Source organism: Sceloporus occidentalis, unplaced genomic scaffold (genome assembly GCF_023333645.1).
Source record: "Sceloporus occidentalis isolate IW3139 unplaced genomic scaffold, rSceOcc1.0.p SCAF_6, whole genome shotgun sequence".
Taxonomy (NCBI): Eukaryota; Metazoa; Chordata; class Lepidosauria; order Squamata; family Phrynosomatidae; genus Sceloporus; species Sceloporus occidentalis.
Window position 1 is genome coordinate 79,364,153 of NW_028316986.1, and position 26,758 is coordinate 79,390,910.

The window sequence follows — 26,758 nt, forward strand, 5'->3', positions numbered from 1 at the left end:
ACAGAGAGTAGAACTGATTTTATTATGTCTAAATATTCATTGAAGACAGATTAGTATATTGACCTTGGTGTTTAATTGCTTTAGATGTGAATACTCTAACATTGTTATAGAAAATCTTCCAAAGTCCCCCTGCGGTATTCCCAAGTACATTGTGTAATCTTTTGCTAGTTCTTGGGCAAACTAAAGAAAATTTGAAGGGAGTGGTGGTGACATAGAGGAACACACTGTAAAACATTGAAAATTGCCCCTTGAGTTTTCAAGCACATTATATCCAGGTCCCTTTTCTACTACAGTGGGCGGTTGCGATCCAGCTCCAATCGATCCTGGATGAAACGGATTATCTAGACCCATTTCAAACTGGCTTTCGGGCGGGCTACGGGGTTGAGACTGCCATGGTCGCCTTGGTCGATGACCTCCGTCTGGGCATTGACGGGGGAAGCGTGTCCCTGTTGGTGCTCTTAGACATCTCAGCAGCTTTCAATACCATAGACCATGGTATCCTTCTGGAGCGCCTGGTAGAGGTGGGAGTCGGGGGCACTGCGCTCCAGTGGTTCCAGTCCTACCTGTCTGGGAGGTTCCAGATGGTGCAGCTGGGAGACGTGTGCTCCGACAAGAGACCCCTAACATCTGGGGTCCCTCAAGGAGCCATTCTGTCTCCCATGCTTTTTAACATTTACATGAAACCGCTGGGAGAGATCATCTGGAGACATGGGGCGCGGGGTTATCAGTACGCTGATGACACCCAAATAATTTTCTCTATGTCTCCGACTGATGCAGTGACCAGGGATGGCATCTCTCCTCTCGTGGCCTGTCTGGGGTCGGTAATGAGGGAAAACAGACTCAGCTTGAATCCAGAGAAAACGGAAGTACTCGTGATAGGTTCTCCTGGCCCAGGGATGGTGGTGGTTCCACCTGTCCTGAATGGGATCACGCTTCCCGTGAAGGACTCTGTACGCAGTCTGGGGGTGCTCCTCGACTCGTCGCTCCACCTTACATCTCAGGTGGATGCGACAGTCAGGAGCACCTGTTATCAGCTTCGGCTGATACGCCAGCTGCGTCCCTACCTGAGCCGGGGGGACCTAGAAACAGTGGTACATGCTCTGGTAACCTCTCGGTTGGATTTCTGCAACGCGCTCTACATGGGGCAACCCTTGTACCAGACCCGGAAGCTGCAATTAGTGCAGAATATGGCAGCAAGACTGGTCACTAATATACCTAGGACCAGTCATATAACACCGGTCTTAAAAGACCTACATTGGCTGCCTATTCGCTTCCGGGTGCAATACAAGGTGTTGGTTATAACCTATAAAGCCCTAAATGGCTTGGGCCCAGAGTACTTAAAGGACCGCCTCTCTCCGTACAATCCGCCCCGCACACTCAGATCCACCGGGCAGCATCTGTTAAGAGTTCCGGAGGCTAGATTAGTTAACACCACTAGAAGGGCCTTTTCCACCTCAGCCCCCACCCTCTGGAACTCGCTGCCCATTGAGCTCCGTTCAGCAACCTCCCTGGCCCAATTTAAGAAGGGGTTGAAAACTTTCTTTTTCAAGCAGGCTTACCCCTGATTCTTTGCCCTGAGAGCCCTCTCCCCCCCTCTGTTAGTAGCTTGCGATTTGGCACAAGTTCTTTTAGTGTTATTGTACTATTGTTATTGTTTTTATTGCACTGTTTTAAATTTGTATTGGATGTATGTTATTATTGCTGTTAACCGCCCTGATGTTTCGAAGGGCAGTATATAAATAAAGTTTTATTATTATTATTATTACAGTGGACCTTTGTTATACGCTGGGGTTTGGTTCCAAGATCCCCAGTGGATAACAAAATCTGTGTATGCTGAAGTCCCATTATAATGACATAGTCCAATATAATGACATAGCAAAATGGTGTCCCTTATTTAAAAAAATGGAAAATCAATGTTTGATATTTGAAATTTATACTTTTTTTGAACATTTTCAAACCGTGTATGCTTGAATCCTTGTACTGTATAAGAAATCTGTGTATAAGGAGGGCCGACTAAACACAATTATATCACTGTAGTTCCAATTTAAATGTCAGGGTTCAATCCTGTGGCATCCTGAGTATTATGTGGTATTTAGAATTCTCAGCCAGAGCTTCTCTAGTGCCCACCAAACAACAAACCCCAGGATTCCATAAGATTTCATGGCAATTAAAGTGGAATCATAGCACTATAATTATGGAGTGTGAGGGCCCTAGATATCAGTTGATGGGATAAATGGCCAGTTCTTCATTGAATATGGATTCATATGTAAGCTGCCCTGAGATTGTAATATGGGATATAAATGAAATGGTAATACAATTGTCAGTACAGTGGGCCCTTCTTATACACGGATTTTTTATACATGGATTCAAGCATACATGGTTTGAAAATGTTCAGAAAAAGTATAAATTTCAAATATCAAACCTTGATTTTCCATTTTTTATAAGGGACACCATTTTGTTATGTCATTATATTTAATGGGACTTGAGCATACACGGATTTTGTTATCCACGGGGAATCTTGGAACCAAACCCCAGCGTATAACAAGGGTCCACTGTACAGGTTGAGTCTCCCTTATTTGGAATCCTAAAATCCGAAATATTCTCAAAACCAAAATGTTTTTCATGGGTGGCCAAGATAGTGACACTTTGCTTTCTGATGGTTTAGTATACATAACATTGCTTCATGCACATTTTAATAATAGAAACATAAATGAATTTTATATTTAGACTTGGATGCTATCTTCAAGATATAGCATTATGCATTTTGGGTAAGAGAGACCCAGCCTGTAATAATACATGGTCCCCGTTGATTGCCAATCTCACTGTTCAGTGTGACCTGTCTTGAGAACTATTTTAAGATGATCAGGTGATCACTTTTAAAAAAATGTTTCCTACAGAATTATGGCCTTGAAACAGACAACATGAAGAACTTGGTTCTGAAGTTACGAGCGTCTTCCAACAATCTACAAAATTACATCGGTAGCCGGAGAAAAAGTTCGAATTATGATGGAAATACCTCACGCAAACCTCCAAATGAATTCCTTACCTCAGTGGTAGAACTCATTGGTGCTGCTAAGGCTTTGTTGACGTGGCTGGACAGGTATGGTAAACTATATGCAATAAAAAAGAAAAACCAAGAAGGCAATTTATGTTTTAGGATTTGTACCTGGTGTAGTACAGTGGGCCCTTGGTATCTGTGCGTTTGGTATCTGTGGATTTGAGCAACCATGGATTTAAATAAAGAAACATTTATTTATTTTTTAACCAGTGATGGTCAGGCTGAGAAGCAGTCTCAGGGCAGTAATGGATGCTTCTGCGATAAGACCAAGGCAAACCAATGTGTCCTTCCCTCATGGATGCCAGTCCCACCACAAAGCCACAGTCAGAACTTAAACCTCTTCCTCTTTCCCACCCTCTCATAAGGAAGTCTCTGCCATAAATTACACTTCTGTCTCACTCTCTTTTCCACTTTATTACAAAGAAGCCTCTGCCAGAATTTAAATTCCTATTTCTTCCAGAATTTAAACTCCTGCTTTCCCACTTTCCCACAAGGATGCCAGAATTTAAACTACTGTTTTCCAACTTTATCACAAGGAAGCTTCTGCAAGAATCTTTCTCCTGTACTTGCTGCGGTTCCCACTTTCTCCCAAGAAAGCCTCTGCCAGAATTCAGACTCTTGCCTCACTTTTCTTCCCAACTTCATACAAGGAAGAGCTTATACCCCTTTTCTGCTGATACACTTAGCAATAGCTATAGCAAGTACATTTCTATACTGCTTGTCAGTGAACTAGCATTCCCTAAATGGTTTAACAATGTGTAATCAATTGCCCCCAACAATCTGGATATTCATTATACTGAAAGGATGGAAGGCTAAGTGGACCTTGGAGCCCTGCCTGGGATCAAACTCATAACCTTGTGGTTGTGAGTGGCTGTAGTACCAGCATTTAACCATTGTGCCACCAGGGCTCCTTCCTTGCCCCAATCCTCCTGCTGCCCCTCCTTGAAGTGGATCGGCGGCAAAGGGGTAAAAAAGGGAGAACTCCATTATGCAGAGAAATGGCTGCTCCGCGAACACTTTAATGACGGGATAACTCCATGACAATTTTAATCACGGGAGGAAAGCACAACCGGCGATCACACCCTCACACTTTACAGATGATTTAGTGACGTTTCAGAGATGGTAAGCCTCCGTCTGATAATCCTATTACTTCCAAGCAAGTGGGTATCAAGCTCCAGCCTGAATTTCTATTTCCTAATTGAAGGAAAATTGTGGCCAGGGTAAAGAAGGGTTCCAAAGCCAGAAATGTGCCTTTTTCCTGGCTAAAGTAATCAATGACTTGTGGTGACAAGGACAACTATCTGAGCAGATAATAGCCGAGTTTGAGGTCTGGTGATAAGCACAACACCTTTTGTATCCTGTCAGCCGTTCCAAGAGCTGTGCTTATGAGACAGGAAGTACGTAGTAGATCACAAGTGAGACTGGAAATGACAGGATGAAGTGGAGTCTCTGAAATGGCTTTGTTTGTAACCACGGGTTGGATCTTTTGTTTGGCAGTTTGCTAGCTTCTTCCTTCCTTCCTTATTCTGTGTTTACCATATGCAGTTAAACACCAATTGGATCAGTTATTCATTTTCAAAATTGTTGTGGTCCATCCTGGTTTGCTTCCCTTTATCTGTCCCTCTGAAATTAGGAAACAGAGAAACAAAGCTAACTGCCTTTAAAGAAGGCCATAATTATCCTTTTAAATACTGAGGTACAGTTGGTGTTTTGTTTTTGCAAGCTGTGTGAAACAGCTTACCAGAGGTTTCCTTAGGTCAGACAAAAGTAAAGCTCAACAAAGCACTTAGTTTTTATTAGAACATTTTATATAGGTATTGGGAAAAATTTTAAATATTTGATTTGCCTATTTCTTTTAATATCCCAGTTGTCCTCCACTGATCTCAAGGGGATATATATCCTCCTCCCCATTTTTAGAGCCAGTGTGGTGTAGTGGTTTCAGCGTTGGACCATGACTCTGGTGAACAGAGTTCGGATCTTGTTCAGCCCTGGAAACGCACTGAGTGACCTTGGGCAAGTCACACTCTCAGCCTCAGAAAATCCCAAAATAGGGTTGTCATAAATTGGAAACAACTCAAAGATACACAACAATAACAACCCCATTTAATCTTCATAACAACATTCTGAGGTACTATTCAAAGAGATAGCTGTGCCAGTCTGTTTCAGCATAAAAAGACATAAAGGAATCCAGTAGCATCTTTGAGACTAATAGGAAAGAAGATATGTCTAAGCTTTCAGGGACACAGGTACTTCTTCAGACCATTTTGTCAGTTTTTGGCAGTGTATTGTGTCCATGAAAGCTTATGTTATACATTTCTTCTTCCCTGTTAGTCTCAAAGGAGCTACTGGATTCTTTTAGCCATTGAACATTTATAGCTAAATGGGGATTTGAACATGGATACCTCCAGTTGTAGTCAAACACTGTAACCATTGCACAGCAATAGACCTCATCAATTGTTTCACATAGATGGATCAATATGAGTATGGAAGAGCTGCAGGGTCACATCTTTAGTCTGTCTTTGTTCTTATGTGACTTCTTTTAGCCACCCATGAGCAGCTGGAAAGTGGCAGAGGGCTTCCTATATACCTCTGTAGGATTCCTATACGATTGGGCTGCCTCCCTTACTCCTGTTTAGCAGTTTCCACAGTGTAGACATTTGACGTGAATGCATGGATAGCTGGAAGGAGCCCAATGACCACAGGAATGGGACTCAAGAGTAGAACTCAAGAGTTCTCAGCCTTTGTGGGGAGGTCCCCAAGAATCTCAAGAATCTGATGAAAGCTCTGGAATATTCCACCCCTTTCAAGAAAATCACACACAAATGCACATACACATAGTTTTGTATACAGTGTATTTTATTGTGTTGGAAAATGATTCTAAAATAATAATAACACAGAAAACATATAAAAGGACTGCAACATCCCAAATCTACAAAACAGTGATGTTTATCACACTATACTCTTAAAGTGCTACTATTCCACTTTGACTCCTCTAGCTGCCTCCTGTTGCATTCTGGTACTGGCAGTTTTAAGGAGGGGTATTTGGAATTCTCAGGCAGAGAACTTCTCTGCCTGAGAATTCTAAATACCCCTCCTTAAAACTGCAAATCCCAGAATGCAACAGGAGGCAGCTAGAGGAGTCAAAGTGGAATAGTAGCACTTTAAGAGTATAGTGTGATAAACATCAGTGATACCTTTATGGTGCCAGCCAGTGCCTTTATTGAGCCATCAAATAAATTTCACTATTTTGGGGATTTTGAATGTTATTGTACTTTGCTACATGGCCAACACAACTACTTCTGAATGTGTTTTCTACTTAAAAGGACTAAATGTTTTCTTAAAATTAATTGTGATGGGAGAAGTTTAAAGTAACAGAAAGGAAATTTAAGGGGGGGAGTATCTTTGCATCCAGTTCCCCTGAAGCCCACAGACCATCTAGGTGCCTTAGGTGTGCAATTTTATACACACACACACACACACACACACACACAAAGTTTTGAAGATTCCCAACTCTTAGAGTTGTCCAGTCAGCATGGCCAGTGACCATGGGGATTGTGTGAGATGGAGTCCAAAAAAGTAACTTTCCCAAGTTCTCCTGAAAGACCTTTTTAGTCACATACCCCTTTTGGTAAGAAATGACTGAACCACTAGCTCTCTAAATATCTTTACTTCAGAAAAGATTAGCTAATCCAGTTTTGCTTCCAAATAATGTCAAGGAGTTTATTTTACATTGTATTGAAACCTTACTATAGTTGCTGATCCACGTTTGAATGCAGGGTCTTGTTATGCTGTGGGCTATTTGTAAATGGCCATTTAGAGATTTTTCTTTTTCTTTCTTTCTGTTTTTTGTCCAAGCAAACACAGCAGACTTTTGTGTACCCTTACATTTTTATCCCTTGATTTCTGTGCCAAAAGATAAGTGTTGTTTTTGCAATTAGACTAGTGGAGTGCTTACTGTTGTTTGCTTTCTCCCACAAGTCTGTCCCACAAGTCTGTTCGAACCTGTGTGAGAAAGGTTGCTGCACTCCAGTGGGTGGTGGTGGTGATGGGGGTGATGTTGTGAAGCGAAGGAGAGAAAGCTCCCCTCTCCCCTCCCCCGGTCATGTATTGGTGCTAACAATGTCTGAGATGGGCCCAATTCAGATTCTGCCAAATCTGCCTCCCTTCATTTTGTTAGGTAGGAATGAAAGCCTTCTTGCCTCTCGTGCTGCTGACAGGCAAGGGTGAGTGAGAATATGGAGGAACTGTTGGGATCATTTACAGTCCTTGGAAAAATTACAGTATTTTTCTGAATTTAAACTCCCAGATCTCCAGCTGGCATGACCATATAGTTCAAAATAGGAACTTTCTTGAGTTCTTCATATCAGAGTAGACAGTACAGTGGACAAGCAGGGCAAAATAAGGTAGTTTTCTTAATGTTTTCAAGATGGTTGTGATGTTTCTAGCTAACAAAATACTGTTGAAGTTTCCCTGTCGGCTTCTTGACCAAGGATGGCTCCCTTTGCAGTTCTTTGGGATTACTTTCCATCCGAAAACTCACAGATTCTCACAGCCACCTTGTTTACACATTGTAAATTATAACTGGGGCTAACCACTCTCGAGTAGCTGTTCTTTTGCTCCCAGAAGTGACAATGACATGTCTGGTGAACAAGCATCAAGTCTGTAAAATAACACTGTTAGATTCATTTAAAGTTTCAGAAATATATTAACAGTTTGCTTGTGACTGCCTGACAAAGCATCTGTTCCTTTTGCTTTCTGTGTTTGTACATTGGGCTATACAACTGCTGTCTCATGCATCATTGCTGTTAGGATAAAGACCTTACAAATGGGCTCCCCGGATTACTAACAGCAACTCTTCTCTGCCCTAGCCAGCCCCAGTATTCTCACCCAATTCCAGATGATGCAGACAAAGATTTGTTTTTCACTTTGAAAGTGGGATGTTTTCTCTCACCAAAGGCCTGTGCAAAGTGAAAGGAAACACAATTCCTCCCATGAAATCTCCGCTGTACTTGGAGGGCTCTGTTTTTCTCTCCTCCTTTTTCATCCTTTTGTTTAACAACAACAAGAAGAAGATACAGTAGGCCCACAGTATCTGCCGGGGTTTGGTTCCAGGACCTTCTGTGGATATTAAAATCTGTGGATTCTCAAGTCCCATTAAATACAGTGAGGTAGTAAAATGGTGTCTCTTATATAAAATAGCAAAATCACAGTTTGCTTATTGGAGTTTAAATATTTTTGAATATTTTCAAGCCATGGATTATTGAATCAATAGATAAAAAATCTGTGGATATGGAGGGCCAACTGTATAATGGGTAGTGCTTTGAAAATGGAAAGAAACAACACAAACCCCTCTATCTCAGCAACTAGAACAAATAATTTTTGGATTGCCAGAACCCCCTCTGACACTGGCAGCATGGTTTCTGTTGAGCTAGCCCCGGGGGGTCTGGGAATTGTAGTCCAACAATCTAACATAGCTGAGCTCTATCCTCTGTTGCTGGCTTCCATGGTGAATGCACTGGATAGAAAGCATGGGGTGTGTGGAGCAGTGATAGTGGTGTGTGCCTCTTTTCTCATCCTCCAGAACCCCAGAGAGAAAATGGACCCTAATCTGCCTTTGAAAGTTTCCGCAGAAATGCTGCTTTTGGGAAGCCTCCCAGGAGCTTGGTTCCACTGCATATGGGGCAGTATTCTCCTTCTTTTAAAGGAAATAATACATGTTTTTCTCACCAGTACTGTGGTGCATTTGGCAATAAAGGTTAATAATAATAAGAACAATATGAGGGATACAGTCCCCCAAGATTTAGAGGGAGACTACTGTGGTGCAGTGGTTTGAGTGTTGGACTTTGGGAGACCATGATTCGACTCTCCGCTTGGTCATGGAAACCCACTGGGTGACGTTGCACAAGTTTCACTCTCTCAGTCTCAGAGCGAGGCTGTGGCAAGCCCCATGTGAACAAATTCTGCTAAGGAAACCTCATGATAGATTTGCCTTACGGTTGCCATAAGTTAGAAATGACTCAAAGGCACAACAATTACAAACTAGTGTAGTACCCTAATCCAGGGGTGGGCAACAGTCAAGTTCTGGGGATGACATTAGGCCCTGACAAGAGACCATAGAAGACCATAGCCCCTGAAAAAAAACCAAAAATGTTTTGTTTTGTTTTTTGCCCCAAATGCTTTTTAGGGGACATGAGGGAGAATTTCACCCACATTTTTGTCATAAAACCGTGGATCGTTTTAGCCAGAGTAGAGACCATTTTTTACAACAAAAAGTGACCAAGGCACCCAAGGGATTTGAGGGCCTTTCTGGGCCATTTAAGACCTCTGGCATAATGTGGCTCTCAAGAATGGTCATGAGGTCACATTAAGCCCCTAACCTCTAGAAGCTGCCCACCCCAATCCTGACAGGTCCCACCTTTTCCTGTCAGAAGAGGGTTTGATCAAGAAGGGGGACTTGTAAACTAGAAATATTGGCTGGCTAGAAATATTTGTAAGTCAAGCTGAAATGTTGGCTGGTTACGGCATTAGCATGGTCACCTTAAGCAGCCATGAAGAGAGTTAATACCTGGCTAAAAAGGTGGTTGTTATTCTAAAAATTAACACTCAAGTGTGCGATCATAGGCCTGTGATCATCTATATGAAGCTTGTAATGATGACTACTGTTGGGTGGCCTAGTTTCCCTGTTTAAAGGCTTATTCTTGTCTTACCACAGGACTCCATTTACTGGGATAGCTGACTTTAGTATGACAAAGAACAAAATCATTCAGCTGTGCTTGGATCTGACCACCACTGTTCAGAAGGTCAGTCTCTGTTTGTCTGTTTGTGTGTCTCTGTGTGGCCCCTATTGCCTGTGTTCTCATTCTTTCCATGCTACTAAAGTGGAAGGCAAAAATCTGGATGTATGGAAGTAACTGTAATGTAATTTTATGTGTTGTTTGGTAACAGAAATAAATTGGAGTTTTAGGGATTTTTAAAGATCATTAGAACAAGCAGGTGTGTGCAGGCTTTTGCCAGATCTCTCCCCATAAATAATAATAATAATAATAATAATTATTATTATTATTATTATTATTGCTGTTATTTTGAGATGCTGTTTTTTGGAATTACTTACTTGGTCAATTTATTAATTTAGAAGTGTAATCGTAGTATTGTAATATATTACACCTGGTTGTCACCCAGTTACTCTGCAGTGGTATGTGGTTGAGCTACATTTTGGCGCGTTACAGACCGCCCCTTTGAGGCGGCCTGTACCCGCCCCTTTCCCCAGGGTATTGGGGCCTCAGCGGCCAGAACGGCAGCTGCTGAGGCCCCGATCCGCCACTTTCCAGGCAAAAGGCCGCTTCCCCGCAGCCTGGAAAGGAGTGTCCTTGGGGCTTCAAGCCCCAAGGACACCCTGCGGCGGCGGGGAGGAGGAGAAAGGGGCCACTTGGCCCCTTTCTCCTTTGCGTCGCTGGGCGCAGCCGTGTGAAGGCTGCGCCCAGTGGCGCAAACCAGGAAGGAGCTCCGAAACAGAGCTCCTTCCTGCTCCGCGCAAAGGGCGCACTAAGCGCCCTGGCGTGGAGCGACGACGTCACGTCCGCGCCGCCCCGAATAGAGGCGGCGCGGTCGTGACGTCGTCATGGCGGCCCCCATGTAGATGGGGCACCGCCATTTTGTACGGACTCAGTCCGTACTAGGGTTAGGGGGGTGCAGTAGCACCGCACCTTCCTAACCCTAATACGGACTGACTACGTACTTTCATGGCGGTCTGTAACCCGCTGCTATTAACTTTTTTGTGATGTACAAGTATTGTTCATGAAAGCCTTTCTGGTGTTGTGGTTTGTATGCTGGTCCATTTCACATTCACAGTTATTGTGCTATTAAAACTACTATAACTGCCATGGCCCAGACATATGGAATCCTGGGATATAATAATAATAATAATAATAATAATAATAATAATAGGATTTATTTCTATCCGCCCAATCACTGGGAATCTGGGTGTCTTACAACAGTGGGGATAATACAAGGCAATAACAATAAACATGAAAGTAATAAAACAATATAACATAGCAATACATAACAAATAATAATAATAATTTCATAACAGTTCAATAATGACAAAAGATAACACAAAAGATCACATTCAAATCAGTAATTATTAAAAGGAAATCCCCATTTCCAACCCCTCATTCAAAAAATAACAAGACAGATACCAAAAAAACAATGAAATAATAAAACAAATACAATATAGCAAGTTACGAGATTACAGTTAAGAAGTTACAATTAAAAGATTTGTAGTCTATTGAGGCACTAGAACTCTCTGGTTGAAAATTTTAACTGTTCCACCCTAGACTGCAAATTCCAGGATTCCATAGAACAGAAGCATGGCTGTTAAAGTGGAAGAATTATGCTATAAATGTGTAGTCTGAATGGCCCCAAGACACTAGGAGACCAGAGTTTGAATCCCTGCTCAGCCATGGAAATCCGCTGGGTGACCTTCAGCACATCACACTCCCTCAGTCATAGAGGAAGGCCATGACAAAAACTTCTTCTGAGTAAATCTTGTAACAAAACCATAAGTTGGGAGTTGACTTGAAAGCACAACAACAACACCACAAGTATTGTTCATCTTCACTTGTTCCTTTATATTTTTCCTTTCATGCATTTTCTTCTCATACACAAGTAAATGTCCTGCTTCCCACTGACTTGTTTTAGGAAGTACAGTATATCATTTTAACATAGTGTTTTGTAATGCACATTATGCCACAGGCAAATAAAACTGACTACAGTGGGCCCTCCACTTCAGTTGTGGAATCCCCCATGGATGATGAAAAACATGGATGATTCTGTCCTATATTATTAAATGGCAGTGATGTGCTTGCAGACATGTCCCAACACTCTCTCATGACCACCTTGTTGCAGTCAGAGAGGGCCTACTTAATGGTTGCTGGCAGGCTCTAAAACTCCTTTCCCAGGCAGAGAAAGCCCTTGTTTAAAGTCTAAAAGACATTTTGAATTGTTATCAAAGTTATAGTTTGTTTAGCCACATTTTAAGGATAATTTTTGTATGTTTTTCCTCTGTATAGTATTTGTTTTAATGTTTTGAACCTCCTTGAGTACTGGTTCCTAGGGAAACGCATAATATAAATTAAGAAGACAAAGATATGATTATGATAGCCCTGTTTAAATATTTGAAGGGATGTCACATTGAGGAGGGAGCAAGCTTGTTTTCTGCTGCTCCAGAGACTAGAACACAGAGCAATGGATGCAAGCGACAGGAAAAGAGATTCCACCTCAACATTAGGAGGAACTTCCTGACAGTAAAGGCTGTTTGACAGTGGAACACACTCCCTCGGAGTGTAGTGGAGTCTCCTTCCCTCGAGGTCTTTAAGTAGAGGCTGGATGGCCATCTGTTGGGTATGCTTTGATTGAGAGTTCCTGCATGGCAGGGGGTTGGACTGGATGGCCCTTTAGTCTCTTCCAACTCTATGATTCTATAATTCTATGACAATTAATATTCCCTTCTTTTGAATTTTCTTCTAATATATTTATATGGTGTGAAGGATGTCTTCAGTATGAAAAGTAATCACACATATTAGTACGACGGTTTCCAAAATCCTCAAAATTATTGGCCAATCAGAATGCACAGAATACATCATGCAAGCTTTTAAAAGTTCACTAGCTTCTTCACCAGGCAAAAATATTTAAAGTCATACAGGAGAAAAAAAAGTGATGTTAGAGTCACCGGTCTACATTTTTTTAAAATTAAATTTTATTACAAATATTACAAATATAACATTCACCCCTACCCCTCACCCAATCAACCATCATAGAACATTATCACAACAACCAACCCAACACATAAATTAAAAAAAAATATAACACACACACACACACACACACACACACACCACCCCCAATCAACAAAATACAGATCAACAAAAAAGGTCTACTTTTTGTCTCAGCTGTTACTTCTGTTGTCATTTAAGATGGTATGATGGGATTTCAGTGCAAGCAGAAGCCACTCCATTTTGGATTTTGTTGTGTTTTGCTGCATGGGCCATACAGGTAGCCCTGAAGATACATATATTAATATGTATACATATAATAATATGTGGAATACTAGTGGCATTTAGATGCCTTTGAGGCCTGCGGGGGAGCTGATGAGGCAGGCCCAGCTCCATCAGGACTATCCTGGAAGAAGAGACCCCTCCCTCCATAACTGTCATCTTCCGGCCTATGAGGGAGTTGACCAGGCAGGCCCAGCTCCATCAGGGCTAGCCTGAAGAAAAAGAGCCCTCCCTCCAGTCCATCTGCCTTGGTCCAGGCCTTAGAGGGAGAGAAGAATGCTGGACCTGATCCCCTCCCCCCCCTTACCATTCCCTTCTCCTTTTGTGTTGTGTCTTTTTAGATTGTAAGCCTGAGGGCAGGGAACCATCTATTATCCCTTCTGTTGTAAGCCGCCTGGATTCCCAGTGATTGGGCGGCATATAAATAAATCCTATTATTATTATTATTATTATTATTATTATTATTATTATTATTACCTGTATGGCCCATGTATTTCTGGCACTGCAGTGGTTCTTGGTCTGTTTATTTTGACCAGAACTTAACAGCATGGCTGGTACAGAACTGGTGTCATTCTGTTAATAGAAGGCTCCTTAATCCAGCAGAGTCTTTGGTCAGTAGAAGAAGAGGGGAGATGTTTTTGGTGATGTCCTTTCCAGTCTGCTTGTGGGACCCGTCTGAACATTGTGAGATGTGGTGTGTGGAGAGGGAGGGAAACTAGATGCCACCTCTTTTCCTAATTGACTTCTCTGTTTAGGCACTTCTTCAAAAGCAGAGAAAGCAATCCAGTCTTCTAAATGGAATTCTTTTACTTCAAAGTTATCTTTGCCTTCTGTTCAGTAAATAATACGGTGTCTACTTTTATACTTTTCTGGCTTCAATTCCTTGAATGATATTATGTGGAGGATTGCAGGTAGCACCTTTCAAATCAAATGCTTAAATGTAGGATTACTTTGTGAATCAAATTTCAGTCTCTAAAATGAATTCATACTGGCTGGAGTGAGGGTGCAGAGAATCATGAGCTGAGGTTTGCTTGTGCAAAAGTTCTTTCCTTGCTTCTAGTTTCAGACTGCTGAGTCTCAAAGTCCCGGTTGACTCCCAAAGCTAATCCAAATCACAGTGGGATCCAGTGCTAGAGGCTGCTCTTGCACAAGGGAATGGAGTTAAAAAACAGAGCTCTCCACCTGCTTTCTATGAGCCAGAATGCCCTGGGCTAAATCAAGAGGTTCCTAGATCCAAGTGACTGAGTATTTTATAAGTGTGTGTTTAATAAGGAAGGGAAATTGCTCAATGATAGAGCACTTATTTAGCATGTCATTCTGTGAATACAAAAGAACGACTGTTGGATGAGGGATGGAAAGAACCATGAACAGAGTCCTACTCATTTAGCAGAGGTTTCCCATCTCTTTTTTCAGTGTGCAGACTCTTGATTTCCCTTGCCTCCAAAGCTGATCCACAAAAGCCCTTGTACTGTCCCCAGCTTCTCAAAGCAGAGCTGGAAAAGTTATGTTATGTGGAGAAGTAGTGGCTCTGTCTTTGCTGGACTGCAGCTCCCCTCAGTGAGGGATGATGGCACTTACAGTTCAATAATATCTCGAGATGAGTGCATGTTCCTCATTCCGCTCCTACAGAGCTGCTCCGAGTATTGAGTGACATCATCTTGCCAACATGGACCAATGGCTTAAATCTGTGGAAGGTAGCTGCCTATGATTTCTTTTAAAAAACTGTTTTTATCTCTTGTAAGTAAACAAATGTGCCATGTGTGCTAAGTGTCCTTTGTAGAAGCAGTTGATGAACTTGTGGGAGATTCCTACTTGCTCTGTTTTTAGAAGAAACAAGAAATGAGGGTCTTTGGGTCATTATCAAAGGCATCTAAATGTCACCAGTATTCCACATATTATTTACTTACGGCACATTATATTGAAATATCTCTTTGGCCCTACGTAGGATTTTCCAGGAAAAGAATATTTACTTTCCTCTTTTTTCTTTCTTTCTTTTTTTCTTTACAGGACTGTCTTGTAGCTGAAATGGAAGATAAGGTTCTCAGTGTGGTAAGTAAGAATAAAAGTTTGCATTAAACTCATTCTTTGAATTCCTTTCTGCTTGGAACATGTTTTAAAGGGTTGAAAGCAGCTTTGCATGTAGTGGAGCTTCAGAGGAATGGCAGACGCTAGTGCCTTGTGCTTCCTTGTTTTCTGTGTCCTGATGCTCATAGAATCATAGAGTTGGCAGGAACCACAAAGGCCACCAACTCCAGCCCCTTGCCAAGTAGGCATGCATAATTAAATCACTGCTGAAAGATGGCCATCCAACTTCTGTTTTTTTTTTAAAAAAAAAACTCAGCAAAAGTTCTTTAAACATTTTAGTTATTTAAAATAGAAAGTGTCTGGGATTTGGAGATCCATAAGTCTCCTCTCAGATAATACTCCACAGAACATGGAGTTGTTCAGCTTGCTCACAGGAGAGCTAAAAGTGAGGAGGGTTTGTGGGATGAAAGCTCATAGAACCTCTAGTCTGTGAGCCAGATGTAGCCTCCCATCTGGCCCATGTGTTTCTTCTGTTGTCTAGTTGGTCTAGTTGGTGGTCAGAGAGAGGGTATTTGAATCTTCAGTATCCTGTATAAAATCAAGCAGTGTTTTGCAAGCAGGTAGGCTGTTGCCTTGGGGTTTACTCAAGAGCAGATATGCATGGAAATGATATTTGCGTTGTATTCTTAGAGGAAAAATGTCTAAATTAGTAAGAATGACATCAAGTCCTACCCACTTTGTTTTGGTTCCACTACAGCTGTAATTCAGACCCTGGGTTAAAGAAGGTTTTCACTCCATTCTTCTCATTACCCAACTTTCTTGTGCTGAAACTCAAGGTTTGAAGGGGAAAAGGGTCTCTGCCCTCCCTCGAATATGAATAGAAGTCTCCATGTAACCAGAAACCTCTACTTTATGAGTGTTCCTGACTGAATGGAAGCTTTTCATATTCCAACGAATGCATAATATGGCCCTACATGAGATTTCATAACACAACATAGGAAGGCGAAGGATTGAGGGATGGGGAACTGGGATGGGAGTGGATTTTGTACATTCCCTCCTTAGTTTTAGGCCTTATATGAGCTGGCCTATTGGCCAGGTTCCTGCATTAGGTTAGAGAATAGGAAATAGGAAGTGTAGGACTCCTGGGGCCCTTACACAGAGCATGGAAAAGTTATTTTGGGAAACTAAATTTCCCATAATCCACCAGCACAACTAGGGAATTCTGACAGTTACGAGTAAGAAGAAATAGCTTTTTCAAGCTGTGGTCCTTTGGAAATGTGCCATACATAGAACAGTTGAAATTTTCTTTGGTTTTAGTTCCATTGTATGTATTTTTTAATTATTATTATTTTGCTTCAGTTCTGCCCTGTATAGTATAAATGAATCACTAGTCTTTTTATTACTTATTGCTGAAGCAGTAAAGTTGCAAATTTATTTTGTTTTGCTTACTGAAGGAGTTGCCGTATTGTCATCAAATTTTATTATGTAGACACATGATTGATTTCTGACTTACATTGGGACGACAAATTCACATTGCACAAAATGTTGAAGTTCATATACTCCCATGACAGGAGCAATAAAACTATCAATAATACAGCAAGCATGCCTTGTTCTGATAAAAGGTGTATAGTACTTGGAGTGATACAAAAATTTAGTTTCTAATTATGCTTGGTTTGAAAGGGGAGTTTTCCAAATATTTTTGCAGCAGTCTTGTGACTGGAATAGGGATGCAGTGACTGCTTTTAATATTTTGTAATGGTTAATCATCACTTCCTGCTTTTGACACAAATCAGGCTGTGTTCTTTGATAAGGCTTCTGCCTGCCGATAGATGTTTAGGAATGTACAAGGGCTAAAAATATACACACCTCAATCAAACATAGAACAATTACAGTGTGTTCGACTTTCCCCACATTTTTTCATGCTCCCTTCTATTCATACATACTGAATTTTTAATGAAATGATTTTTATGATTACAGTCGACCCTTCTTATACACGGATTTTTTATACATGGATTCAAGCATACATGGTTTGAAAATTTTCAAAAAAAAGTGTAAATTTCAAATATCAAATGCTAATTTTCCATTTTTTATAAGGGACACCATTTTGCTATGTCATTATATTTAATGAGACTTGAGCATACATGGATTTTGTTATACACGGGGTATCTTGGAACCAAATCCCAGCGTATAACAAGGGTCCACTGTATATTTTTGCTGTAACATTGACTTGATTTTTTAGAAACAATTATTTTTCCAGCATAGTTGTGTGCTTTAACTGTGCAGAATATTAGGAATGCTGGCTGCACTTGGATAATCAAATTCTGGAGTTATAACTCAGGATCTACATGAGCTTCATGCACCCACATCACTGCTCCTCAGTGGATTTTAAAGCTAGGGCCAAAGATGTGTTTAAATCCCAGTTCTTTAATGCCCCAGCCAACAGGTCCAAGATCAGGAATCCTGGGTGTTGTAACCCAATGATATCTGGGGCCCATGTTGGAAAACCACTGTTGCTTCCATTAGAGATTATCACACGAGGCATGTCCCATCCCATCCCTGTCTTGTCACTGTCTTGTCCTTCCCACACAATTGCAGGAAGGACATTCACACCATACTGGAAGCCAGGTGGAGAGCATCTGGATAAAAATTAAAGTGGAGGGAAACAACAAGGATGTTATGGTGGGAGTCTACTACAGACCTCCCCCCCCCCCCCCCAGTCAGACAGAGGAATTGGATGATGCCTTTCTAGAACAGATGACTACACACTCAGAAAGGAGAGATGTAGTAGTGATGGGTGACTTCAACTATCCTGATATTTGCTGGAATTCAAACTCAGCCAAATCCTCAAGGTCTAGCAAATTCTTCACTTGCCTGGAAGACAATTTCATGGTCCAAAAGGTGGAAGAGACAACAAGGGGATCAGCTATTTTAGATCTGATCCTAACCAACAAGGATGACTTGGTTAATGGAGTGAAAGTGGTGGAATCATTAGGTGGAAGTGACCATGTTCTCCCGGAGTTTGTTATATAGTGCCAAACTAGATTACAGCTTTTTCTCCAGTTGGATATTTTGATCCTCAGAGTACAGGTGTCAAAGATGTCTAACATGTTAAATTCTACCAATCTAGCATGTTAAATCCTACTGATCTCAGTGAAGTGTCCTTCTTAGTAAGAGAGCCAGTGTGGTGTAAGGGTTGGAGTGTTGGACTAGGATTTTGGGAGACCAGAGTTCGAATCTCCACTCAGCCATGGAAACTCACTGTCTGACCTTGGGCAAGTCACACTTGGTTTCGCCCGGTGGAAGGGCAAACCTACTCTGAATAAATCTTGCCAAGAAAAACCTAGGGTCACCAAAGTCAGAGTTGACATAAGGTCACATAACAACAAGCATCCTATTAACTATGTCTAGAATAACACAGCTATCATGGCTATATAGTCTCTGTCTTGAATGGTAGCCTTAGATGTTCTCAGAATTAATTTTTTCCTGATAATCCTCTTGAGATTTCCCAAAATAGGTTTGCTCCACTTGTTGGAAGTTTTGTAACATTCCTTCTGAGTTTAGAAGTTCTACATTTTGGATTACTAAAAAGGCCATTGGTCTTGCTGATTATTACAAAAATATAACTTCTAAATTGTGGCTTTTGCATTTGGTAACTGCTGGGGTTGGACTCTCAAAACTCATTTGACATCTTGCAAGTAAGGTTTTGTGGGAGCCAGGTGATTTTCACAATGCATGTGGGATAATACTTTGGGGGCAAATCTTTCCTAGATTTGTGCACATGGTCACCTTGTTCATACCAGAAGAGATGCTAAGGCCTAGTACTGGACAATAATATTAATATGGAACCTTGGTGGCGCAGTGGTTAAATGCCTGTACTGCAGCCATTCACTCAAAACCACAAGGTTGCGAGTTCAAGACCAGCAAAAGGGCCCAAGCTTGACTCAGGCTTGCATCCTTCCGAGGTCGCTAAAATGAGTACCCAGACTGTTGGGGGCAAATTAGCTTACTTGCTAATTAGCTTACTTGCTGTTCACCGCTATGATCTTTGGAATAGCGGTATATAAATAAAACAAATTATTATTATTATTAATTAATATTATCCCAGGCTACCTATATCATAACTTGATGCAAGATGGGAGAAGGAGAGCAAGCTTTGAAACACACAGATTTTTTCTGATATAGATCAAGTTAGCCCTAGAGTAGGGCTAAATTTGGTGTGTAATCTCTTTGGCATTTAATCCTGAGTACATGCCTGTTTTAATCCTGAGTACATGCTAAATTTCCACTGAAAATTGTGTCCCCTCCATGCTGGTGGCTTCTGTGTCAGTGGCATGGGTTAATCAGAAATTTAACTGAGTGACCCAAGGTGCAAAAAACGATTCTGAAAATAATAGTAATAAGTACAACTTGATACTGCATCTGGTGGAGTGGGTTTATATCCACAAAAGCTCATGCAAAAATAAAAAACAGTCTTAAAGGTACTGCCATATTTTATTTTACCCTCTCCTCCCTCCTCCCCCTTTTTTATATAGTAGGAATAAAACACTAATTTAGATAGTGTGATATACCTCCAGTGATCCTCTCCCATTTAAGCTGGAGTGTGTAACCATTTTGATCTCAAAGGCATTTCCCCGTTCAATCCAGTGTCTCAACATACAGGTTTAAACCTCTCCTCTTCATAAGGCTCACTTGTGGGGGTGGTGAGTACAACTGAAAACCTCCAGCCATCTCCACTGTTTCCAGGAAAGCAGCAATATGGGAAATGAAATCATGAAAGGGGAAATATTTCTCATCCACACAAACATTCTCCATAAAGTTCACGATTTTCTCACTGCTCCCAGTAGCAGGAAAACACTAGGGTAGCTCAGGGTTGGGAGAGACTTTTCCAGCGATCTCTGTCGAGATTGCTATTTCTCTGCTAAGTCTAGCAGTGGCGGAACATGAGTAGTAGTAGTAGCAGCAGCAGGAAAATGAAGTTGGGAGATGTTTCCACCTCTCTCATCTTCCTATGAACTTGACTGAGAACATTTTCCTGCCTGATGATGCTAACAGTAGTGCCAGGACCAAGATTTCCATAGCATATTGGTGAGGCTTACAGTCAAAACATACAAGGGCATTGTAAACTCCTTCCTTTTGACGGATTAGGTTTTGTGGTCTTTGCTATTCCTTACTTCTAAACTGTAAATAACTGTAGTCCTTTGTAGAACTAATTAATGACCTTGTTTGAATTACCAAGGCCTGATGTATTGACACAAAGACCACAGTTTTCTAACTAGCTTTCTTCTGCTGCTTGACAGAACTGCTGCAGCCTAAAATTGGGATGCAGTGATAAAATAAGCGTAGCAATTTCAATCCCCTGGCCTCCTTTGTTTAGGGAGAAAAGAGAATAATTTATGCATAAGACAAGACCACCGGAAAAAGTAATACTGTAGCTCATGTTCTCCCTTTCTTTCAGTCCAAGGTTTTAAATGGTATTTGTGATAAGACAATCAGGTCAACAACGGATCCATTGATGAGCCAAGGAGCATGTCTTGAGGAGGTTCATTTAACCAATATCAAACCGGGGGAAGGCCTGGTAAGAATACTTTCCTTCTACTCTTCTTAACTATTCCCCTTTCAAGCTCATTTACAGTAGCTTTGTGAAGCTGGTGCAGTTGGCATTTGAGCTCATGCTGGCCAGTCTCCCATTAGAAACATATCCAAACATAATCTCCCTTCTGACTGGCTATAAATTACTCTGGAGTTTGAAAAAGTTACTTCTTTGGATTACAGTTCCAAGAGTACCCCAGCCAGCACAGTTAGTGACCAGCTGTAGTTCACAAAAGTAACTGTTCCAGTCTTTGGATCATACTGTAGGTTTCAGGAGATAATATCGTAATGTGATCTTGTCTTCATTTTGTGTACTCAGTCTTTTATGTGTGTTTGTGTATGAAAGATAGATAGGGAGTATTGTTTAAGTACACAAAAGGATATATTCTTACAACTATTCTAAAGAACTACAGGAATAAATGTTAAAAGAAGTCTAAAGTATACGTATGGTCAGACCTGCTGATCATGGATCTTCATTTTTTTTCCAAGCTCTCTCAGGAAAGGGAGATGTCTGGACCAGAATCTACCTGTTCACACTGCACAATCATAGTGCTTTGTTCCACTATAACTGCCATGCCAACATTCTATGGAATCCTGGGTTTTGTAATTTTAGGAGGCAGTAGTACTCTCTGGTTGAGAATTCTGCCCCCTCAAACAGCAAATCCCAAGATTCCAAGGGATGTTGCCATGGCTGTTTAAGTGGAATATCGCACTATAGTTGTGTAAAGGAGCCCTGGTGGTGCAGTGGTTAAATGGTTGTATCTATTCACAGCCACAAGGTTGTGAGTTTGATCCTAGGCAGGGCTCCAGGGTCCATTCAGCCTAGCATCCTTCCAAGGTCGCTAAAATAAGTACCCAGCTTGTTGGGGGCAATTACCTTACACACTGTAAACTGCTTAGGGAGTGCTTAAGTGCACTGATAAGCAATATATAAATGTACTTGCTGTTGCTATAGTGTAAATGGGCCCCAGATTTATTTCCTATTAACTCTTTATTGAAGGCCAAACTAGGCTGTGCGTTGGTGCATGTACATAGAAGAGGTCTTTCCTCAACTGGTGAAAGACATCTGTTTGCCCTAACATGTGATTTTCCTCAAGCACATATCATATCATGCATTCAGTGTCCTTTGCTTTATAATTGTCATCAGAAGGTAGACACTGGATTAATTTGAAAGTCTTATTGCTGACACACATGTCAGGAAATTCTAGTGTGAGACAGAAAACGTATTAATCACGGAGGAAATGCATTCTCTATAACATTTAGTTTGTCCCTGAGTTGTATGGGTTGGAAGAAAGCTTTTTTCTTCTCTCCAGTGAGACTCCTGACACCTTCATTTATACAATTAAACAGTGCTGGATTAGGGCTGATGCCAAGGCAACATGGAGGTGGGATTTACTCCTAAAAAATAAATGATTATACAAAGTCTAGTAAGCATTGCAAGTGAGCTGTTACATTGTGTATGTAATTTAATTGTTGTGCTTACTTTATCTCTTCAATTGCCCAACTTAGGGAATGTATATAAAATCTACTTACGATGGATTGCATGTTGTTACTGGAACAACAGAAAATGTAAGTAATTTTTTATCTTCCTCAAAACATAATGAACACAAGCTATTTTTAGATAAAAAGGAACCTAAGGCATGAACTTGATTAAAAGCAGATTCTGAACTTGTTATATTTTATTTATTCAGATTTCATAACACTATCATTAACTTATCCTTGACTGTGATAATTAAGTGTGTTCTTATTTAACTGTATCAACCTGCCTAATATCAACTCATTAGTTTATTTTGCAGCATGCAAATAGATGAGGATGTTTCAAAATGCCAGTGGGGTTTGAAATAACTGGAATTACCAGAACGATTGTTGAGTGAGGTGGTTATGGTGTTTGGTTTAGTAAATGTAGGCTGTACAAATATGTACTTCTATAATGTGATCTGTCCTTTATAAACCCAGCAGCAGGATGTTTAGACTGGGAATAGAATGTAAGATTCCATATACTTCCTGGAACAAAAGGAATTTTTCCAAGATAACAGAAACAGATCTTTGTAGTTGTAGGGCTTCTTAAGAATTGAAAAGGCCCTGGGGATGTGTTGAAAAGCTATGGAAAATTATCATAGGAGCTTTGTAAGTTCAAGAAAGGTAATATTTCTTCTGAACAGAAACATGATGACTTCCTTATTCATCTGGTAAAACTGATATCAAAGCATTAGTTGCTGCTTATCCTGAAATTTTGTATTATATATACATGTTTAAATCCTTCAGAATGTCCGGCAGTAGTAGTCTTGAGTACAGTTTAAAGAACAGTTCTGTGCTTGGCACAGGGTTTTCTAATTTAGAAGAATTACTAGATGTTTGATTTATAGAGCCCTTTTTACATAGAAGAAGACATTGAAATAAATTTGTAGCAGTGAACCTTTGGCTACCTTGTATAAGAGCCAGAGTGGTGTAATGGTTGTAGTGTCAGAATGGTACTTGTTCAGGTGCCCATTGAGGCATGGAACATCTTGGGTGGTCTAGGGTGAGTCGTGATCTCTCCTGCCTGAACCTCCTTCTCAGGATTGTTGTAAGAATAAAGTAGGGAGGAGAAGATAATATTTATATCGCCTTGAGCTCATTGGAGGAAAAGTGGGGTTGAAATGCAACATACACAAACAAATATAACCATTACTTCCTTTCTTGGGAGACTCTTGATCTCTCCAGGAGAATAAGAAATCCACATGTTGCCAGAATTCCTTCTTTTTTGCTTTGCAATCAGTAGTAGTAGTAGTTTCAGATGTAGGGGCAGATATTTCGCTCTGCCTTCCCTTTTGTTCTTATTTCTCATTTGTGTAATCATGTCTGCAGGGGAAGGCTTGAGATAACTGTTATTGAAGCTCTTGAGTTATTCCAAAAGGAATGAGATGTGTCTGGTTCCAGTCACATGACAGGATTTCCAAATTGTTTTTCATGACTTGTGATTTCCTGCCTTCTGGTGGGAATGCTCTGGTCTAAACAAAATTTTCTGGTCATCATCCAACAGCTCATGATGGAAGCTTGGTTGGGTCTATGGCTTTTTTTAAAAAAACAACAACACACAATTGGATGACTTGAGCAAATAGATGGGTATTCCTGACAGACATTCCTTGTGTAACATGCACTTTAGACCTCAATGTCTTTGACTCTGTACTATGAGGCAAAATCGACTGGATTCTTTGAAGAATGCTTATTTCCATGCCAAGGGAAGGGAGTTGCTCCTTGTGGCTAAAGATTCCCATCTTTCCCAACATCTTTCCTCACTTTCCCTGTAGCTTCCTTCCATGAAGGTGCCGCTGAGTGCATAGTGTTGCCTCCCAATTCTGACTCGGTATGATTGGAATGTCTTAGATCAGTCAAGAGGAGATGGGTGAGGGAATCTTTCCTAGGGAAGTTTTTAGTTCTCAGGTCACCCAAGGGGATTATCCTCTCCTCCATTGTGCTTGATAAGAGAACAAGGGAAATGAGGTGTTTGCTTCATTTGTATGAGTCACATGTACCAGCTTAGTACTTTTTCCCTTTCTGTCTGATGTGGGTTCTCAGAGTATCATTGGATGTGATGTAATGTTGTGGTAGCAGAGATGCTTTAATCTGTAACTGCAGTAGTATGTCCTGTGGTGGACAAAAGAGAGTAAATATTTAGGTGCTGAACTGCTGCTTACTGACAGGTCACTAAGCATGTCATCCATCTTGTTAGGATGTCTGTGCTATCAAATTTTTAACACCTCTCTCTGTCTGTGCACATAAGAGAGCTTGCAGTGTGTTCTCTGGGATTCAAATATTAGATGGCTACCTCAGAGATGTCTCATTAAATTGTCAGCTGTTTATTAGATGAATAAGCAGTAAGGAACATGAAAACTAAAAGGATTTGTCAGCTTAAAAAAAAGGAACATGGTGTCCAGGTGGAAAAATACCTAATTTATTTTGTTAAAACTGCTGAAATGTTGGTGGGAGAATAGTCTTAATCACTGTAAAAAGAGGTTACTTGAGGTGACTCTCTTCAATGAGGCCTTTGGGTGCTTTTCATACAGGGTGAAGAGTCCTTTTTATCTACCCTTTTCCGGAACAGATCCCCGCTTAAGGGAAGGGCTCATTGTACTTGTACTAATAAAAAAAAAGATTGATCTCTTACTTCAGGTGAGAAGATCAGCAAATGGGTGTTGCTTGTGGTAACTGACAATTGCAGAAGAGCATGAACATCTCAGAATATCTAGGCTCCTCAAAACCTGAATAAACATTTTGGGGACTAACTTTTATTTATAGTATTTGCAAATAAAATGCCAGTCCCCAAAGTACAGTTGCAGTGAAGCATAGCTCAACTAAAAGGTATCTTATTTGGGGGGAAGGAGGCCAGGAGTATGCAGAGAACTTGCTGGCTTTTGAGAGCTTTTCCACAATTGTAACTTTTATGAGTAATGGTTTATTGTTTGTTGTGTACCTTCAAGTTGTTTCCAACTTATGGCAACCATATCATAGGGCTTTCTTGGCAGGTTTCTTCAGAGGGGGGGGTTGCCATCGTAGAATCATAGAATCATAGAGTTGGAAGAGACCACAAGAGCCATCCAGTCCAACCCTCTGCCATGTAGGAACTCTCAATCAAAGCATCCTTGACAGCCATCCAGCCTCCGCTTAAAGACCTCCAAAGAAGGAGACTCCACCACACTCCGAGGGAGTGTATTCCACTGTCGAACAGCCCTTACTGTCAGGAAGTTCTTCCTAATGTTGAGGTGGAATCTCTTTTCCTGTAGCTTTCATCCATTGCTCCGGGTCCTGTTCTCTGGAGGCTGAGGCTCAGAGTATGTGACTTGCCCAAGGTGACCCACTGGGTTTACATGACCATACCAGGATTTGAAGCCTGGTCTCTAGGGTCATAGTCCAAAGCTCAAACCATTACACTGCTGGCTTTCTGCGTAACGGTTATGCCAATGTAAAAGCAGGCTATGCAGAAAGGAAGCAGCTTGATTCTCAGTTGTGGGAGTTATGAATGAGTTATTTGCAATAGCCTCACAAGAATGATCTCCTGTGTACATAATTAGAAAGTAAATGACAAAGAGGGGCACTGATGAAATTTTTGTTCAACACTGATGGAAAAACTTGGTCTCCATCCCCAGTCACCCAAAAGACTTGGTTCTCAGTTGCCCCCTGGCCTTCCCCCAGGGTTTCCATATAATTGGCAAACCCTTCCTGTTCACATAGTTTGCTAGCCATAATGGTGGACAGGGCAGGGCATTTCTTACAGAAATGTCAAAGGTATGCTCACTGGTGTATTTTTTCTATCAAGGTTCTCCTTCTAATCAAAAGCAAATGATTACTTAGTAGTTCTTAAGTGACAGAGTCATCGGGAACGTGCATTTCTGTTCTTATTCTCTCTAGTCCCCTGCTGATAGGTCTCAGAAAATCCATGCTGGTGATGAAGTGATTCAGGTGAATCGGCAGACTGTGGTGAGTAAAGGACATTTTGTGTTGTCCTTTTTCTTGGAACTTAGCTTAGTGGATTTCAGAGTATCAGTGGCTTATAAAACAGATTTTTGTCTTTGTTTATGGGTGACTGATACTTTCAATTATATTCTTATTTTTAAACTATCATTTATGGCAAGGTGGTTAAAGTGTGGCCCTTGGGGCACCTAGGTTTGTCCCCTGAAGTGCCCTCAAACCCTGGATTCTCCACCCCCTCCATTTAAATCTTTTTCAGGGTGATTTTAATTGTTTTTTTGTTACAAAACTGCCTGAAAATGTGGTGGTTTGCTTCCCCTAGTCACCCCACCCCAGCCACCAGAACAAAGAAATCAGCCAAATATTAGTCAGAATGATTGCTGGAAGTGAGTATGTTGAAATGTGTTGGTGGTCAAGTGTAAGGGAGAAAATAGTGCCTGCTCCTTGCAGAGTTGCCCACCTCTGATTAATGAGGCATGAGACAGAGTGGTACTTAGGATCTCTTATTAGTAAAAGAGATAGTCCAGCTTTACAAAAGATGGTAGTCGTCCTAGTAACATATATCTAGTGGCTTACTGAGATTCTC

At 41.0% G+C, this 26,758-nt stretch overlaps 1 protein-coding gene across 6 annotated transcripts in view; it reads left to right on the top strand.

Annotated features, from left to right (window-relative positions):
• LOC149310985 (connector enhancer of kinase suppressor of ras 3) overlaps nucleotides 1–26,758 on the top strand; it is a 93,015-nt gene that overhangs the window by 47,290 nt on the left and 18,967 nt on the right. For all 6 annotated transcript variants that reach the window (XM_089530159.1, XM_089530160.1, XM_089530162.1 and 3 more), the window contains exons 3-8: nucleotides 2,898–3,100; nucleotides 9,771–9,858; nucleotides 15,118–15,159; nucleotides 20,591–20,710; nucleotides 22,234–22,293; nucleotides 26,113–26,181. In XM_089530159.1, coding sequence (XP_089386285.1) covers nucleotides 2,898–3,100; nucleotides 9,771–9,858; nucleotides 15,118–15,159; nucleotides 20,591–20,710; nucleotides 22,234–22,293; nucleotides 26,113–26,181 — 582 coding nt within the window. The remainder of the gene's footprint in view (nucleotides 1–2,897; nucleotides 3,101–9,770; nucleotides 9,859–15,117; nucleotides 15,160–20,590; nucleotides 20,711–22,233; nucleotides 22,294–26,112; nucleotides 26,182–26,758) is intronic.